The sequence below is a fragment of the Pleurodeles waltl genome, chromosome 3_1 (assembly GCF_031143425.1).
Source record: "Pleurodeles waltl isolate 20211129_DDA chromosome 3_1, aPleWal1.hap1.20221129, whole genome shotgun sequence".
NCBI classification, from domain to species: Eukaryota; Metazoa; Chordata; class Amphibia; order Caudata; family Salamandridae; genus Pleurodeles; species Pleurodeles waltl.
In genome coordinates, this window is record NC_090440.1 from 1,008,116,004 (window position 1) to 1,008,136,181 (window position 20,178).

The window sequence follows — 20,178 nt, forward strand, 5'->3', positions numbered from 1 at the left end:
CCATTATTTGCCCAGTGAAATGACTTCCATTGTCACTCCAAATTGTTCGAGGCAGGCCGAATCACCCATCGACTTGAAGGTACATATTACCACCAGCATATACCTTTTCTTGTTCACGTGTTCCATTTCTACAAAATCCATTTGCAGGACTTCAAATGGTAAGTCCGGTGGTGCAAAATTTCCTTTAAGGACAAAAGTGCCTTTTCCTACATTGTATGTCTGGCATATGATGCACCTTTGTACATGAGAACATGCATATTTTGGTATGTTCTTGTCATGCCATACTTGATCCAATGTATCTACTATTCCTTGAGCTCTAATGTGTGCAGGGACATGTGCTGAGGGAACTATGGCATTCCCCTAAGCATTAGGTAACATCCATCTCCTTTTATTTGTCTTGTCTACCCAACATCCTTCACTATCTAAAGTGGCACAAATATACCACTCAGCAAGTTCCTCCAGAGTAGCTGCGTCCTGAATATCCTTTACACAGTCTGTTGTCTGGTTCATCATTCAACTTCTGGTAACCATCAAGCTGTCCCTGTCACATACATGGTACTGTACAAAGCTTGTGCAGTATGTTTTTGCTGTCCTGTCTATAAATGCATTTCTTTTTCCTATATCATTCTCAATTTTCTTGTGAGCTGAACATTTTACCACCGCCAATTTCTAGTGTAACGTTAAAGCATTTAGTAATTTTACAATAAGTTCGCCATGAGGTATTTGTGTTCCATGAGAGGTCATAAACCCCTTTTCTCTCCATAATTTAACAAACAAGTGTGCTATACCAAATGCATATTGGCTGTCAGTGTACACATTAACTTTCAATTCTTTACTCAATTCAGCTTGTGCAGAGTTGTTGTTGCTTTCCACTATAGTCTGTAACGTAGTAACAGCATAGGCTGCAACTGTGGTCCCATAAGATAATTTTGAGCAGGAACCATCAACACACAATTCTCCATCCCACTCCTCCAATGGCCTGTCAGTGAGGTCCACTCTACCTTTGGTCTCTTGTTCTGTTCTGATATTACAGTCATGTATTTCTTCTGGTAACACTTTTTCATTAAGTAAAGGTAACATAGTTGCTGGGTTCAAAACATTACATCTCCGTATTGTGATATGCAGAGAAAACAAAGTGAGTTTGTAGCCTGCCAACCTAGCATTTGTCAAATATTGTGTCTGTGTTTTGTTCAGTATGGCATCTACAGCATGGGGTGCCATCACTGTTAATGGATGTCCAAGCACATATCCTTCACTCTGTTTTGCTGCTGCTGCTGCTGCTACAGTCCTGAAACAATGTGGCAATGCTCGTGCTACTGGGTCTAAGGTGGATGGAAAATAAGCAGATGGTCTGTTTTTGTCTCCGTGTGATTGTGTCAATAATGCAAGACTGCAACCATTTTCTTGTACAAATAGGGTAAATGATTTCTGATAATCTGGGGTGGCTAACACAGCTGCATTACACAAAGCCTTTTTCAATTCATAGAAGGCTCTTTCACATTCATCATTCCAAGTAGTTGGTACATGTACATCTTTGAGATTGAGGTCAACCAAAGGTTTCGCTATGAGGAAATAATTAGGTCCCTATTGTCTGCAATATGAGGTAATACCTATAAAACCTCGAACATCTTTCTGTGTTTGTGGGCGTTGTAAATTGCAAATTATTGATATTCTTTGTGGGTCTAATCTTCCACCCCTCCTTCGACAGGAGGTGCCCTAAATAGGATACCTCCTGTTGACAATATTCCAACTTGGGTAAAGAAACCTTATGTCCATGTATAGCTAAATATGACAACAATTGTGTGGCTTGTTGACATTGTTCAAGTGTGTCAGATGCAATGAGGAGATCATCAATGTATTGTAAAAGGACATTGCCATCTGGTAATTTTAAAGTGTCCAATTGGCTTTTCAAAGTCTGCGAAAAAAGTGACAGATTTTCCGTATACCCCTGGGCAGCTCGACAAAACTTGAAACATCTGTTGGTGAAGGAAAATAAATATTGACTTTCCTCAGCAATTGGTATACTAAAGAAAGCTATCTTTTACAGAGAAATATTTGGCAGTGGGGGAAATCATATTGAAAAGTGTAGTGACATCTGGTACAACTGGGAATTGTGGTACTACTATCTTGTTAATAGCTTGCAGATCAGTAAGCAATCTGTATTCTGTCTGTTGTCCAGTAGGACTTTTCTTGATGACAGGAAGTATGGGACTATCACAGGAACTACCATAACTCTCCTTCACAATACCCTTATGAAGAAGGTCCTGTACTACAGAAAAAAGTCCTTCCTCAGCTTCGGGGGATAACTTGTATTGTGGTATGCAGGGCAAGGATGCGCCTTCTCTAACGCATATCCTGACTGGTTCCATGTTTATGAAACCCACATTGTTTTTACCTGTAGCCTGAAGAGACGGATCTATATGTGACAACTCCTGGGGTATATTAAATGCGGAAAGAACAGGGTAACTCTTTGAAATGGAAGGATTAGCAATTGTCACATATACTCCCATCAGGGGAACAATAAATATGAGCATGCAGTTCTTTAACAAATCCAACCCTAACAAATTTTCGGCACAGTCTTCAGTGAGGATGAATGAATGGGGAAAACTGTAAGGTCCAATAGTAAAATCCAAAGGCTTTGATTTGGGGCTTCATACGGGCATTCCAGCAAATCCAAGTGAAGTGTTAATAGACCCAGAGAGGGAAGCCCCAGGAAGATGGCTGTGAATGGCACAGGTGCGGGTAGCTCCAGTGTCTGACAAAAAAGGCTGCTTTTCACCACACACCTGCATGTCTACTTACGGTCCCCGCTGATCTACTGGAATTGCCAATCTCCCTTCGCCCTCTTTTGTGCATCCCTAGTCCATATTGTCGACTTGGTCATCTATCACATATGATCTGTCCATGTGTGTTGTATCAAAGTAATTGGTGTGCATCTGTTGTTGAGAATGTGCAGCAAAATCTTGTCTAGATGGACCACCTCTTCCTTCCTGCCTTTTCCTATTTCCCATTCCTCTCTGCATTCCTTGGCCAGAATTTTGTAGTTCTGGACAAGTCTTTCCAATGCCCTTCTTGTTTACAATATCTACAGGTATTATATCCTATGGCTCTCCTTCCTTGTTGCGCAGGAGTATTTGTTTGTCCCTTGCCAGCCCACCGTCCACGTCCTCTTACCCACTGTATCTGTCCTGTACCCTGGGCCTGATTAGGGAAAGCCTGGTGCATTAACGCTTTTGTTTTCAAATCCTTCATTTTCTTATCACAGACTTCTTTCTTGTTTTTGAACACATTTTTATAATATGTGTCCATAACTAGGAGTTCTAAAGGGCTCTTAGTTGGCCATGTACTTTCAGTATTTTTAATAGTCACAGAGGTTGTTTTGCATGTTATTCATGAATTTATATGCTAATATTCGTTGGCCAGTCTGTGTATTAATATCTTGACCACTATGATCACGAAACACTTCTTCAAACCTAGTAAAATAATCAGATATTTCTTCTTCTTCATTTTTCTGTTTACAAGCTGTTATTTTGTCCCAATCTACATAGTTTCTAGGTATGAGTGTTTGGAGGTGTTGTATGATGCACTCAGGCAAGTCATGAAGGTGCTGAGAAGGGAGGTCGCAAGCCACTCGGGTGGTGTCATCCCCTTCCAACACATTCCGAGTAGCCACGTACCTTGCCACATCATCTACGTCCCATATTTGTATCCATATCGAGATCTGTAAAAGAGTGCCAATAAACATTTCAATATCCTTAAAAGTCATGACACATAAGTTACTAGCGGCTTCAAGTTCCTCATAAAATTTGGATGGATTATTTTCTATTGTCAGGAAGGCCGTTTCATATGTTAAGAAGTTCAAATCTTTGCCAGGTAGTATGTACATATTGTGAAACAAGTGCATTGGTTAGGTCTAGGGTGTATCTCCCTCATGGGTCTCTGACGTGTTAGGTCATCTAGACTATCATCCCACCATGGCGCTTTAAGAAGTTCATCTAGTAATCATGCAGTGTCTAACAACTCCTTGACTGCCTTTATTTTGTCAATAGGGGCCATGTTAAATGTGCCAGCATGGTATTGGGTAAGGCCTATGGTAGTTGGTATATCGATGCAATTTTCAGAACATTTCCCCTTGATCCATTTAGACATCAAGTCCAAAAGACAGTGTTGCTGAAAATCATAATAGTTTTTACATTCATGTAAAGTGATGGCTGAATTTGTATATGGAGCATCCGTCATCCACCTTTTTACAGTGACGGCAAGGCCACTCCGGTTGTTCGGGATTGTAGGAAGTTGGCTCTGTATGTGCTATTTCAAAGTAAGGAATAGCATGCACAGAGTCCAAGGGTTCCCCTTAGAGGTAAGATAGTGGCAAAAAGAGATAATACTAATGCTCTATTTTGTGGTAGTGTGGTCGAGCAGTAGGCTTATCCAAGGAGTAGTGTTAAGCATTTGTTGTACATACACACAGGCAATGAATGAGGAACACACACTCAGAGACAAATCCAGCCAATAGGTTTTGTTATAGAAAAATATATTTTCTTAGTTTATTTTAAGAACCACAGGTTCAAATTTTGCATGTAATATCTCATTTGAAAGGTATTGCAGGTAAGTACTTTAGGAACTTTGAATCATTTCATTAGCATGTATACTTTTTACATAAAACACAATAAGCTGTTTTAAAAGTGGACACAGTGCAATTTTCACAGTTCCTGGGGGAGGTAAGTTATTGTTAGTTTTAACAGGTAAGCAAGTCACTTACAGGTTTCAGTTTTTGGTCCAAGGTAGCCCACCGTTGGGGGTTCAGAGCAACCCCAAAGTTATCACACCAGCAGCTCAGGGCCGGTCAGGTGCAAAGGTCAAAGAGGTGCCCAAAACACATAGGCTTCAATGGAGAGAAGGGGGTGCCCCGGTTCCAGTCTGCCAGCAGGTAAGTACCCGCGTCTTCGGAGGGCAGACCAGGGGGGTTTTGTAGGGCACCGGGGGGGGACACAAGTCAGCACAAAAAGTACACCCTCAGCAGCGCGGGGGCGGCCGGGTGCAGTGTGCAAACACGCGTCGGGTTTTCAATGAGAGATCAAGGGATCTCTTCAGCGTTGCAGGCAGGCAAGGGGGGGGGGGCTCCTCGGGGTAGCCACCACCTGGACAAGGGAGAGGGCCTCCTGGGGGTCACTCCTGCACAGGAGTTCCGTTCCTTTAGGTGCTGGGGGCTGCGGGTGCAGGGTCTTTTCCAGCCGTCGGGAAATGGAGTTCAGGCAGTCGCGGTCAGGGGGAGCCTCGGGATTCCCTCTGCAGGCGTCGCTGTGGGGGCTCAGGGGGGACAACTTTGGTTACTCACAGTCTTGGAGTCGCCAGAGGGTCCTCCCTGAGGTGTTGGTTCTCCACCAGTCGAGTCGGGGTCGCCGGGTGCAGTGTTGCAAGTCTCACGCTTCTTGCGGGGAGTTGCAGGGGTCTTTAAATCTGCTCCTTGAAACAAAGTTGCAGTTCTTTTGGAGCAGTGCCGCTGTCCTCGGGAGTTTCTTATCTTTCTTGAAGCAGGGCAGTCCTCAGAGGATTCAGAGGTCGCTGGTCCCTTGGAAAGTGTCGCTGGAGCAGGTTTCTTTGGAAGGCAGGAGACAGGCCGGTGAGTCTGGGGCCAAAGCAGTTGGTGTCTTCTGTTCTTCCTCTGCAGGGGTTTTTCAGCTCAGCAGTCCTCTTCTTCTTGTAGTTTCAGGAATCTAAATTCTTAGGTTCAGGGAAGCCCTTAAATACTAAATTTAAGGGTGTGTTTAGGTCTGGGGGGTTAGTAGCCAATGGCTACTAGCCCTGAGGGTGGGTACACCCTCTTTGTGCCTCCTCCCAAGGGGAGGGGGTCACATTCCTATCCCTATTGGGGGAATCCTCCTTCTACAAGATGGAGGATTTCTAAAAGTCAGAGTCACCTCAGCTCAGGACACCTTAGGGGCTGTCCTGACTGGCCAGTGACTCCTCCTTGTTTTTCTCATTATCTCTCCTGGACTTGCCGCCAAAAGTGGGGGCTGGGTCCAGGAGGCGGGCATCTCCACTAGCTGGAGTGCCCTGGGGCATTGTAACACGAAGCTTGAGCCTTTGAAGCTCACTGCTAGGTGTTACAGTTCCTGCAGGGGGGAGGTGTGAAGCACCTCCACCCAGAGCAGGCTTTGTTTCTGTCCCCAGAGAGCACAAAGGCTCTCACTGCATGGGGTCAGAAACTCGTCTCTCAGCAGCTTGCTGGCAGAGACCAGTCAGTCCTGCACTGAACAATTGGGTAAAATACAGGGGGTATCTCTAAGATGCCCTCTGTGTGCATTTTTTAATAAATCCAACACTGGCATCAGTGTGGGTTTATTATTCGGAGAAGTTTGATACTAAACTTCCCAGTATTCAGTGTAGCCATTATGGAGCTGTGGAGTTCGTTTTTGACAGACTCCCAGCCCATATACTCTTGTGGCTACCCTGCACTTACAATGTCTAGGGTTTTGCTTAGACACTGTAGGGGCATAGTGCTCATGCACATATGCCCTCACCTGTGGTATAGTGCACCCTGCCTTAGGGCTGTAAGGCCTACTAGAGGGGTGACTTACCTATGCCACAGGCAGTGGGAGGTTGGCATGGCACCCTGAGGGCAGTGCCATGTCGACTTAGTCATTTTCTCCCCACCATCACACACAAGCTGGCAAGCAGTGTGTCTGTGCTGAGTGAGGGGTCCCTAGGGTGGCATAAGACATGCTGCAGCCCTTAGAGACCTTCCCTGGCATCAGGGCCCTTGGTACCAGGGGTACCAGTTACAAGGGACTTACCTAGGTGCCAGGGTTGTGCCAATTGTGGAAACGATGGTAAATTTTAGGTGAAAGAACACGGGTGATGGGGCCTGGTTAGCAGGGTCCCAGCACACTTCTCAGTCAAGTCAGCATCAGCATCAGGCAAAAAGTGGGGGGTAACTGCAACAGGGAGCCATTTCTTTACAGGGATCTACTTATTCTTTCACCTTCAGAGAGGAGACCATCTTGCAAACCAATGCGAGGAGATGTCACCTTGGGGTTGTTCCGAGCACTACATGGAGTGGTGTTTGAAGTGTGTCCTACAGTGGAGGGCCTGTGTCCCTTCTTGTATTTCTTAGATTTAACATTGTTACTAATGTATGGTGCCTGTTGTGGAGTATAAGAAATAGTTCCTTGTTGCATGTTAGAATGAATCTGTGGAGTCAAGATTATACTTTGAGTACTATTAAATTGAGGTGTGCCTCCCATTGTAGTGTTTGGTATAGCAGCATTTTGTGTAGTTTGTATGGGGACTGGATTGGGAGGAATATTTATAGTCTGAGCCGGATTAAATATTTGAGGGCCAAGAACCCGATTGCCAACATTGGGGACATTAGGGGCAGATCCAGGGGGAGGAAGAATAGCAACATGAGGAACAGGATTAGGGATATTAACGTTAACATTTTGCACTGGAGCATTGGGTTGGACTAGAACATAAGGCGGAGGATTTTCCAAAAGATTTTCCAACAATTTGTCCTTTGTTGCCCTTTGTTGTATGTCATATTCTGACCGAGAGGGACACATTTTATTTATAGTCATTCTAAATTCCCTGTCTCCTTCTTCAATATTTTGTTCATTTTTAGCCTCACTATATTCTTTCAATTTCAAGGCTGGCAGTTTTTCTTTTTCTTTTTCATATTCTTGGCCTCTTTTATGGCCCTTTTTCTAGCCTCTTTTTCCCAAGTCTGATAACTGTCCCACATTGCCTGTCTAATATTTTTCTTAAATAATGTCTGTTGTAAAAATGTCATTTGTCATCGTCAAAGGATCCATTTAATGGCCACTGTCTGTCTACCCCTTTCTTCGTATACTTGTGCCAGATTGGGCCCCAGAGGGTCGGTTCCCCACCATATCTTTTCATTACTATCCAGGCTAGACTACCTTTGGCTGGCATGGGTATAGACTCGTCCACATGAGGGGTCCAGAAACAACAACAACATTTAGAAATGCATTTCTTGAGCTTACTCATGGTTGTCCTAAATGCAGAATTTACCTTTGAGAAGGTCACAAACACGTACCAAGATCAATGTGACGTTAATACCAGGATATAAGTTTACAAGTTACAAGTGACATAGAACAGTCTCACTAAATAGATCAGGTCCGGATCCTCGTATTCTTAAGATCAAATGTCTCCTCGGCCTCCTACTGGGTCTCAGTAGGAGAAATTCTTTACAGGGGATGGACGTTGGCGACGTTAGATGGCAACTGGAAGAAACTTGTCTTTTAGAAGGGGCCCCCACGATCCGCGGTCTCCTTCCTCTTCTTTTAGGAGGCTGAATGTCCACAAGATAGAATACAAGGATTGGGAGAAGGCTTCTAGATAGCATTTTATTTCGCTGCAGCGGGTCACCCCCACAAAGTGTATTTAACTCTCTCTGGCCAACTGCAACTGACCTCTTCCCCCTCCTTCCTATGTCTTTATTGCAGTACCCACTTTACCACACTATACATGCGTCATAATTTCCAAACACATTCAAGCAAACATTTCCTGTAACCCCGTTGAACCACAAGAACAGGATGTTCAAGCACAGAAATAAAATTTCTGAGACCAAGGGGCAGTTAGGCCATCTGCAAAGTTTTGAAAGCAATTCTAAGAAACCAGCACATTTTTATGAAATGAAAGTGTGCATGGCTGCTGAAGGCATACAATTTTGCTCGTAGCATATAAAAAAATGAGCTAAAGGTTAGACAAGATGGAGCCCTCATGCCAAGTTAATAAATCCATTTTCCGCAGGAAAACAAGATTAGCTCTTTGGCAGTAGACTTCTGTATCCTCTGAGATGACCACAGGAACTGGTGGACAGAATTACTGGTACTGAACTTGAGCTAGCTCATCTCCAACTAGTGTTGGCAGACACTCAGAAAAGTCTGCAATCACTACAGGACTGTTAAACTACTGGAGCCTCGAGCAGACAATGTGGAAGAATGCTTGTGCAGGAGCAAACTCCATGTCTTGGGCCTTCCTGCAAATGTGGAAGGACAGAATGCTGTTGCCTACATGGAATGCTGGCTAAGATCCTTCATGCTTTCAGATGCCCTGTTGTAATTTTTCTTCATTGAGAGAGCGCACAGGGAGCTGACTTGACGACTCCCAACGTGGTCAGACCATGTCCTGTAGTCCTCAAACTTCTGTACTTCAAAGATAGAGACGCTATACTCCACGTGGCTCACACTGCGGGTCCACTGATGGTGGACATTCACCATGTGATGCGGTTTCCAGACTACTCACTGGCTGTGCAGTCCCAGAGGGCCACATTCGAGCACGTCAAGTTCAAACTATAAAAGCTTCACCTCTAAAACTCTGCTTTTATCTGACCGACTACACAGGGTTCTTGACCGAAAATCCTACTTCTTCACTGAACTGACAAAGGCCTGCGATTGTGCGGGGAGACATACCAGTGGTAGTGTGATTTCCTTGCCACCTCACCCCGACTGGGCTTCAGTATCCAGTATCCCACAAGTGTTCAAACGCAGCGCATACTCTCCTCCCTTCACATGCTAGTAGCATTCTGGAAGACTTTACCACTGTTGCTGGTGTGACCCATTGCTCTCGCCAAAATGGTGGCACTCCCACAATTACTATACTATTTTACCAGTAACTCAATATACCTGCAGAAATCCTTGTTTGTTGCTTTTGAGCATATGCTTGGTGATTTTATCTGGCATGGCAGCCGTAGTCAAGTGGAACTGGCAAAGCTATACCTGCAACTGTCAGGAGTGGACTAGGGGCTCCCAACTTTAAGCACTACAATGTTGCTGCCTAGCTGCAATCTAGATGACACGGCAATGCTGACATCCTCCCTATGGGCTTTGAAATGCTTGCTGCGTCTCTTTCACCAGCTTGCCCGCAAGCCCATTCCATACATCTGTCTATTGTCTGTGGCACTGTGATGCTTTTGCCGCACTAACACATCGGTGTTGTATGTTCCTTCTAACCCATTACTTAACACACTCTGAAGACGTACACACGTCACAACAACGGCTATTGCCCCTTGTCACGAAACAGGCCTCCATACCCTAGATGACCCTTTCTCTGATGCTGCACTCATCCCGTTTATCAACCTGCAAAGTTGAACTAGGCTTCCTCTTGGGCAGTTCCTCACATACAGTTCGATCATCGACCTGCTGAAAGCACATTAGGGTACACTGCAGCCCGAGCCGAACACCATTTAGGTGCTCCAATATCTACATTCACTGGGTACGGGGCACCACCTGGTCACGTGGTTCCCCAGCGCATTGCCTGAACATATCAGTTTGTCCCTCTCAATTCTCGACCGGTGGGATGAGATTTGGGCAGGGTGTGCAGAAACGTGGAATTGGCTGCGATCCTGGCATACCCTGGAATGCGTGGTTCAACCTAATCCATTTCTGTATCCTTCATAGAGCTTTTCTCACCCCTGCAAAGATCAATCGGATCTTCCGTTGAGTGGGTGCTTTCTTTCCCTGATGCCTAGGCAAGGATGGAGATTTCATACATGTGTTTTTGTTGTGCCATGAACTTTCAGGTTACTAGACATTTGTCACTGCCCGCCTCTTCTGCACCACTGGAATCCCCTCACTGTGCACTTAGGAAGTTTGCGCCCTTGGTTTGTTCATGCGCACAAAGAAAAACAAAGCAGTTGCCAGGTTCCTTGACTAGCACCTCTTTTGGCTAAGAGGAGGATCACACGCTATTAGAAAGTGAGATTCCCCCTTCAGCAGCTTCCATGAACTCGGTAGGTGGAGGTATGGGCGTCAGCCGAAGGCACAGCCCTACAGTCAGAGGAATTGCAAGGTCTGTAGAAATATCCCATCTCGCAACAATGGGACACTTTGATTGAAGCCTTTAAATCTGGGGCAGTGCACCAACCTCCCTGACACACTACTCCACTGCTAGCACAGAGCCCACCCTAGAGACCCACTCCCTCTGCCAGTTGCATGAAATAGCTGCTCCACCTGCCGCCCTGCTCGACCATCTGTAATTGCAAGCAAACCATCCCCCCCCATTCTTCTTCACCCCCGGTTCTGTCATCCACTTGCAGTATTGGTGCTCTACTTGACAACAGACAGCTTTGTATATGTGAGAAGAACATAGATGTTTCCTATGCACTGACTGTGTGTGTGTGTGTATCTGGTTCTTTCCTCCTGGTTTATTTCCTTGTTTGTTCACATATTCTTGAGTACGTCACTCATGTTCACCCTCCATCAAGGGATGCATGTATCTTGTGTACCACTACACTGAATCTCTCGTTGTTATGACTAAACACCCTGAACTGTTGTAGTAACGGTATTGTATCTAAAAATGCTCAGTAACAGCAAGCTTAAAAGATAGTTTTTTTTTTTTTTTTATAGGATGCACTATGATGTTTCTGAAGGCAGTTGTTAGTTGGATACAATACCTACCATATCTTTTTATATTTTGACTCCTTTCTTGGATTGACAAATCTTTAGGGCTTGCTTAAAAACAGAAACGCTGGATTAGTTCCTCTCTTATGGGATACAAATGGGACAGAGGTTCGTTTTTTGTATCTTTTTATTGTTATATATTGTTTGTTCAAGCATAGATCAAAAGTGGCCCAGAGTTAATTACCCTTGGATCAAATTATTCTGACCCTTGCTTCTCACATCTTAGTTCTGGAGTGTAAATGTGTATTAATCTCTGATGATCTTTGGGTGCTTGCTTCCAAATGCCTGTAAAATGGTATGGAGTATTTTGGAATTTATTCTCAACCACATCCTCTAGGAACTTACTCCCCCATGCAGAGCTCCTTCCGTTGGTGATTTCCTCAGCTTTATCCACCAGTGCTCTGCTTGTTGACAGGATGTTGCTTTTCTTCTCAACTTCCATGTGCACAATTCAGTCGATAGGCTGAACCAGGTGGGTGGAGGAGGAGTTGGGCCTACTTGAGCAGAAAGGAACTGCAACCGACTACCGAAATTGGACTTGGGCTTATATACCTAATGCTAGTTACTGGAGAGATCAGATTCTCAATACTCTATACTTCACCCAGGCTGACTAAACTTTTTTGTGCTACCAGCTCATAGTAATTTACTCTAAAAGACAGCCTGTTTTGATCTTTCTGAGCAACTGTCTTGAGCCTCTGTGCCTAAACGACAACCCGGAGTCGATTTCATGCTCCAACAAATCGCCAGAGCAGGTGAGTTTCACCTTGAAGGGCATTCGGCTTCAGGGACGTATGAGACTGCTTCACTGGAGGGTAAAAACGGTGTTTGTCTGGAATACGTTGTCTGAAAAGCCTACAGTTGCTCACACCACTTGCCTAAAGTCACTGATAGTGTCCATCATATGGAAGAATCAGAGTCCCTGGGGGAATGCCCCACTACTTCACTGGTAGGCAGAAGATTTTGCAACTCACCATTTGCCAGAGATACAGTTTTCATCTCCTGAATCTACGTCCCAATAACTAAATCCAATATTTCTTTAGGAATCATTGCAGCTTTGCTCTATAAGCATGCTAGGTGGTTTCGAAGTGACCTTCAACTGATGGAAGGAAAGAGAAAGTGGGCATGCATCAGATGTGTTTTCCTAAGAACAAAATTAAGAGATTATGAAGGTCAGTAGCTGAAAGCCACCAATGTTGCAAAGCACATAGTTTAAAGGTGTGTACACAAGCTGAAAAACTGACTGAGAACAAACATTTTGAAAGACCTGGGCTAGGCAGTCCTTAAGAAATGTACTGAGTTCTAGAGAAGCAGCTTCAGATGCATACCATTCGTCTGAAGATAGGGACCAGAAGAGGGCAAGCATGCATGCATGGATGTGGTTCTTCATAATAAACAGGCGTATAGCAGTTCGGTTCACACCCTTAGGTGTCAGAGATCATCAAAGTTAGGTGAATGGGAAAGAGTTGGAAAGGCAGAACATGAGTGTTCCTTGCCCAGCATTCATAGACGACATGGTAGACATTGCTAACCCTCAGGCCCTTGCGTCGGATGACTACCTCCTCCTTGGTGACCTGAATTTCCATCTCGAGGACCACACCGATCCTAAGACCACCGCTCTACTCAACAGCCTCGCTACCTTTGGCCTCAAACAGCTGGTCTCAGCACCTACACATATTGCAGGAAACACACTGGACCCCATCTTCACATCAAGCAGCCGGATCACCATCGAGACCATCTCCACCCCAGACTGGACAGACCACCGCTGCATACATTTCACAATCACCGCACCCAGCATCCGCACCCGCAACCCCAGAACCCCCCACAGGAAATGAAACAAAATCACCATTGTGCAACTTACCCCAATTCCCGCCAAATCTCTCCCTCCTTCGATGACACCAACACCGCAGAGCGCAATCTCAACTCATGGATCACCGAATGCACCGACGCTCTAGCTCTGCATCGCCCAAACGCGTACCAAAGAAAGCCAGCTGGTTCACCACCGAACTTCAAGAATCAAAGCGCACCCGTAGACGCTTAGAGGAAAAAATGGAAGAACAGCCAAACCAGCAAAGACCTCGCCTTCTTCAGAGCCGCAACCGCCACCCACTGCTCAAACATAAAGAACGCAAGGAAGGACGCACTCCGAGATCGCATCAACTCCGCCACACACAACACGAACAAACTCTTCTCAGTCATCAAGTTCACTAATCCCCCCCCCCCCCCCCCCCTCTGCAGCCACCAGCATCCCCCGTCACAGGACCTCTGTGACAAACTCTCCACCTTTTTTCCACTGCAAGATACAGGACATCTACAACAGCTTCCTCCCGGAAGACAAACCTGGCATCGGAACCTGCGACCGACCCACCCCACCAGAACCCACCCAGACCATCCACAGCTGGTTCACGCTCACTACAGAGGAAACAGTTAGCATCATGAACAGCACCCACTCTGGAGCCCCCACAGACCACTGTCCACACCACATATCCATCAGAGCCAGCACATCCATCACCCCGAGCTCCGAAACATGATAAACTGCTCCATCAACACTGGCACCTTCCCTGAGGTCTGGAAACACGACCTCTCCTGAATAAGCCCTCGGCCGACCCATCAGAACTAAAAAAGAAATCCGGCCCATCTCACTGCTACCCTACTCTGCCAAAGTACTGGAGAAAGCAATCAACGCACAATTACGGAATTTCATCGAGGCCCACATCTTCCTGGACAGCTCCCAGTCCGTATTCTTCAGTAACCACAGCACAGAGACTGCCCTTCTTGCAGCTACCGACTACATCCGATCACTTCTCGAACGTGGCCACACCGCATCACTCATACTCCTCGACCTCTCAGCAGCCTTCGACATGGTCTCCCACAGCACTCTAGGCACCACACTCCACGACATTGGAATCCATAGAAAAATGTCCTGGAATGGATCCACTCCTTCCTCTCCGGGAGGACTAAGAGGGACAGACTCCTGCCCTACACATCCAGACCCACTGGAGTCCATTGCAGACTCCCCCCAAGGATCCTTTCTGAGTCCAACACTGTTCAACGTATACATGGCCCCACTCTCAGCCATTGTCAGAAGCCACGGAATGAGCATAGTGTTTTATACCGATGACACACAACTCCTCATCTCCCTTACCGAAGACACGGACACAGCCAAAAGGAACTTCCATTCACAAATCGAAGCCTTCGCCACCGGGATTAGAGAAAGCTACCTCAAGCTCAACTCTGACAAGACCGAGCTTATCCTTCGGAAAAATGCCACCTCAGCAAGGAACGACTCCTGAGGACCCTCCCCTGGCTCCTGGTCAAGAAACAAATCACTTTGAAGATACTCACCCACACGTACAAGGCCATATACAACGTAGGACAAGCCTACCTGAATCACCACACCTCCTTCCACACCCCACCCCCCCACCAGATCCATCTGCTCCACCCAACTGGCCCTAGCTACCGTTCCTCGCATTCGTAAAACCAACGCTGGAGGACGATCCTTTACCTATATTGCAGCAAAGAGCTGGAACAACCTCCCCCTGCACCTTACACAAAGCCCATTGCTCACCATCTTCAGGAAGAACCTCAAGACGTGGCTCTTCGGATGAGGCCCCCCAGCATCTTGAGACACTTATGGGTGAGAAGCCACTCTTTATAAAAACTGATTGATTGAGTGTACATTGTCTATCTTATAGGCAGGTCTGTTTATTTATAATTGTCCCAAAACTATTTTTACTTTCAGCCCTGGATTTGAAAATTAGAAACAAACCTGTAGCAGTCTTATTCTGTTCTCCTGTATGTTTAAAGGTGTAAGGTTTTGTATTTTTTTTAAAATGTTTCTCCATTTTCTTGAAATAGGGTGTCAGTGTGGAGGCTGTTGATCCTGTATTTCAGGCCAAAATGTTGGATATGCTGAAGCAGACAGGAAGGTAAGCAATTTGTGTACATTAAATCTATTGACTGTATTCAGGTATTTAGTTTACACTTCTGCTTCAGTGCTTATATGAGGGGTCTGTCTGCGTAACACAATGTAAGCTGCTGAGACTTAAGTAAAACAAGATTAATAGGCGAAAAACAAACCCTGTTCTTTATTCTTCCAAGCTATTTAATGACATGATCTCTTTAATTTCTGAGCTCATCTGCTTTCTCTAATCCCAAAAATAGTACTTTACGTGATTATGAATAAAGTTTTTTTTTTTTAATAACTTCATCAATCAGCCAACGGATAAACGGGTCATAAAAACATAACACGTCTCAAACACAAACTTTACCCTGCGCTACCATCGATGAGTTTAGGCCAATTATTACTGACAGTACCATTCATCCTTCGTGAGCTCTTGTTACCTGCCATTAACAAAGCAGATAATATTTAATTGTGCAGATTTCTGATATCTGATTTTTTTTTTTCCACCGGCTAAAAATCTTTTTCATGTTGTACATTTTCTTTTGGCGTATATTGGTGCATCCTGTGCATCTAGAACGGTCTTTCTTATTCATAAGTGGTTCACTGATGTTGCTCCAGTGGCGAGGACAATCCATTGACATGGTAATAAAAGGCAGCTTCCTACGGTTTCTCAATCACACTTTGTTGCAGCTTGCCAGTGGTGGCAAAATGGTCAATTTTGCCTAGAGTGAAAACACCCATCTTCCCTTCCTGACGTTCACTACTTAATGATTTTTTTTTTATTCAGCCTAACCACAATTTCCATTTGCTAATTGTAAAGTGGAAATTTCAATACAAGGTAATAAGCATTTCTCCATCATGGGATTTTCTTTGATCCTGGGCCGATTATCTGTTTATTCGTAAACAATTTTATAATACATAAGTATGCTCATAATTTCAAAATATTTTTGTGTATTTTTTTACTTTTAAATAAAAACAGTTATCTGTAATTGTTAAGCTCTTTTTCCTCCAGAACTACATGTTAAGAATACCAAGTTGGAAATAAAGCTCCTTCACATCGATCTGCCACCTTAAATCCTTCATCCTTGCTAAGGGTGTCTGTTAACCTTTGTGCTGAACGGAGCTGTTTTGAAAAAAATGGCATTAGGTTGTAAAAACACAGGTACCTCTTTAGTATCTTAGAGCATCAATACATGTTTTTTTTTCTGCAACATTTAGAGCTGTCAATTGCTGCATCTCCTATCAATAAGGCATGGGCTTCTGACCAGGGGATAACATGCTTGTATGGGTTTGGGGTGCACACAGGCGGTAAACACGATGCAGGGCATTTCAGAAAATTCTAAAGCAACAGCAAATGAAACAGTGCTTTAGGTACCTGTCTTTGGATTGGAAGTATCACCCAGGCTCCTTCGGAAGGGTATGTGGCTTTGCTGGCCGATCTGCTGACTTTGGACCTGGGGAACCAGGTTAGAGTCTTAGTATCAGCTCATCATCCTGTGATTCTGGGAAAATCACTTAATTTTACTGTGTTAAAAATGTGTTTGAAAAAAATTAATGTGTCTTGTGTAATGTAATTGGTGCTCATTTAAATCGCTCCAATGCCTTTGGGTTGGTTTTGCGTTATATGAAACTGCAAAACATATATTTTCAACATCTACACATCCTGAGGTTTCTGTAGCTAGGTGCCAAATCTCTGGCACCCTGATTGACTGGCCAGCACGACATGCTGAATATGATGTTTGTCCTTTTTTCATAAACTTTTCTCCAAAGCACAGCAATTCCCTCCAGTCCCCTTTGCACAGAAACATATCTCTGCTAAAGCTTGACCCCCATCTTTGTTCCGATCGGTCTTCTTATTGTGGGACTATCAGAACTGTGGAATTTAAATGGATTTGGGTAGGGGTCCTGTAAAGAAATGGCTCCCTGTTGCAGTTACCCCCCACTTTTTGCCTGATACTGATGCTGACTTGACTGAGAAGTGTGCTGGGACCCTGCTAACCAGGCCCCAGCACCAGTGTTCTTTCACCTAAAATGTACCATTGTATCCACAATTGGCACACCCTGGCATTCAGATAAGTCCCTTGTAACTGGTACTTCTAGTACCAAGGGCCCTGATGCCAAGGAAGGTCTCTAAGGGCTGCAGCATGTCTCATGCCACCCTGGAGACCTCTCACTCAGCACAGACACACTGCTTGCCAGCTTGTGTGTGCTAGTGAGGACAAAACGAGTAAGTCGACATGGCACTCCCCTCAGGGTGCCATGCCAGCCTCTCACTGCCTATGCAGTATAGGTAAGACACCCCTCTAGCAGGCCTTACAGCCCTAAGGCAGGGTGCACTATACCATAGGTGAGGGTACCAGTGCATGAGCATGGTACCCCTACAGTGTCTAAACAAAACCTTAGACATTGTAAGTGCAGGGTAGCCATAAGAGTATATGGTCTGGGAGTCTGTCAAACACGAACTCCACAGCACCATAATGGCTACACTGAAAACTGGGAAGTTTGGTATCAAACTTCTCAGCACAATAAATGCACACTGATGCCAGTGTACATTTTATTATAAAATACACCCCAGAGGGCACCTTAGAGGTGCCCCCTGAAACTTAACCGACTATCTGTGTAGGCTGACTAGTTTTAGCAGCCTGCCACAAACCGAGACATGTTGCTGGCCCCATGGGGAGAGTGCCTTTGTCACTCTGAGGCCAGTAACAAAGCCTGCCCTGGGTGGAGATGCTAACACCTCCCCCAGGCAGGAATTGTCACACCTGGCGGTGAGCCTCAAAGGCTCACCTCCTTTGTGCCAACCCAGCAGGACACTCCAGCTAGTGGAGTTGCCCGCCCCCTCCGGCCAGGCCCCACTTTTGGCGGCAAGGCCGGAGAAAATAATGAGAAAAACAAGGAGGAGTCACTGACCAGTCAGGACAGCCCCTAAGGTGTCCTGAGCTGAAGTGACTCTAACTTTTAGAAATCCTCCATCTTGCAGATGGAGGATTCCCCCAATAGGGTTAGGATTGTGACCCCCTCCCCTTGGGAGGAGGCACAAAGAGGGTGTACCCACCCTCAGGGCTAGTAGCCATTGGCTACTAACCCCCCAGACCTAAACACGCCCTTAAATTTAGTATTTAAGGGCTACCCTGAACCCTAGAAAATTAGATTCCTGCAACTACAAGAAGAAGGACTGCCTAGCTGAAAAACCCCTGCAGAGGAAGACCAGAAGACGACAACTGCCTTGGCTCCAGAAACTCACCGGCCTGTCTCCTGCCTTCCAAAGATCCTGCTCCAGCGACGCCTTCCAAAGGGACCAGCGACCTCGACATCCTCTGAGGACTGCCCCTGCTTCGAAAAGACAAGAAACTCCCGAGGACAGCGGACCTGCTCCAAGAAAAGCTGCAACTTTGTTTCCAGCCGCTTTAAAGAACCCTGCAAGCTCCCCGCAAGAAGCGTGAGACTTGCAACACTGCACCCGGCGACCCCGACTCGGCTGGTGGAGATCCGACACCTCAGGAGGGACCCCAGGACTACTCTGATACTGTGAGTACCAAAACCTGTCCCCCCTGAGCCCCCACAGCGCCGCCTGCAGAGGGAATCCCGAGGCTTCCCCTGACCGCGACTCTTTGAACCTAAAGTCCCGACGCCTGGGAGAGACCCTGCACCCGCAGCCCCCAGGACCTGAAGGACCGGACTTTCACTGGAGAAGTGACCCCCAGGAGTCCCTCTCCCTTGCCCAAGTGGAGGTTTCCCCGAGGAATCCCCCCCTTGCCTGCCTGCAGCGCTGAAGAGATCCCGAGATCTCTCATAGACTAACATTGAAAACCCGACGCTTGTTTCTACACTGCACCCGGCCGCCCCCGCGCTGCTGAGGGTGAAATTTCTGTGTGGACTTGTGTCCCCCCCGGTGCCCTACAAAACCCCCCTGGTCTGCCCTCCGAAGACGCGGGTACTTACCTGCAAGCAGACCGGAACCGGGGCACCCCCTTCTCTCCATTCTAGCCTATGTGTTTTGGGCACCACTTTGAACTCTGCACCTGACCGGCCCTGGGCTGCTGGTGTGGTGACTTTGGGGTTGCTCTGAACCCCCAACGGTGGGCTACCTTGGACCAAGAACTAAGCCCTGTAAGTGCCTTACTTACCTGGTTAACCTAACAAATACTTACCTCCCCTAGGAACTGTGAAAATTGCACTAAGTGTCCACTTTTAAAACAGCTATTTGCCAATAACTTGAAAAGTATACATGCAATTTTGATGATTTGAAGTTCCTAAAGTACTTACCTGCAATACCTTTCGAATGAGATATTACATGTAGAATTTGAACCTGTGGTTCTTAAAATAAACGAAGAAAAGATATTTTTCTATATAAAAACCTATTGGTTGGATTTGTCGCTGAGTGTGTGTACCTCATTTATTGTCTATGTGTATGTACAACAAATGCTTAACACTACTCCTTGGATAAGCCTATTGCTCGACCACACTACCACAAAATAGAGCATTAGTATTATCTATTTTTACCACTATTTTACCTCTAAGGGGAACCCTTGGACTCTGTGCATGCTATTCCTTACTTTGAAATAGCACATACAGAGCCAACTTCCTACAGGTCCTCACACTAGACAGCAAGGAATGATTTTGATAGAGAAAGCTGCCTTGGAAATGGCTGCAGAATTTGGTTAAGGCACCCAAGGAAACCTGCCAACCTCAGGCATTCCTTAAAAGCAGAAACCCAGAGGAACCTAGAGTGATGTGGCATACCTGAATCCCATCACATATCGTTACCTAGATCGCCTAGCAAACGTTGAAGTATTGATTAAAAACACAATATCCACTTTTCTGTGATATAAATCTTCTGAAATTTCCAGC

General features: G+C 45.6%; 1 protein-coding gene across 2 annotated transcripts in view; it reads left to right on the forward strand.

Annotated features, from left to right (window-relative positions):
• PSMD14 (proteasome 26S subunit, non-ATPase 14) overlaps positions 1 to 20,178 on the forward strand; it is a 383,293-nt gene that overhangs the window by 206,601 nt on the left and 156,514 nt on the right. For both annotated transcript variants that reach the window (XM_069224236.1, XM_069224237.1), the window contains exon 5: positions 15,279 to 15,349. In XM_069224236.1, coding sequence (XP_069080337.1) covers positions 15,279 to 15,349 — 71 coding nt within the window. The remainder of the gene's footprint in view (positions 1 to 15,278; positions 15,350 to 20,178) is intronic.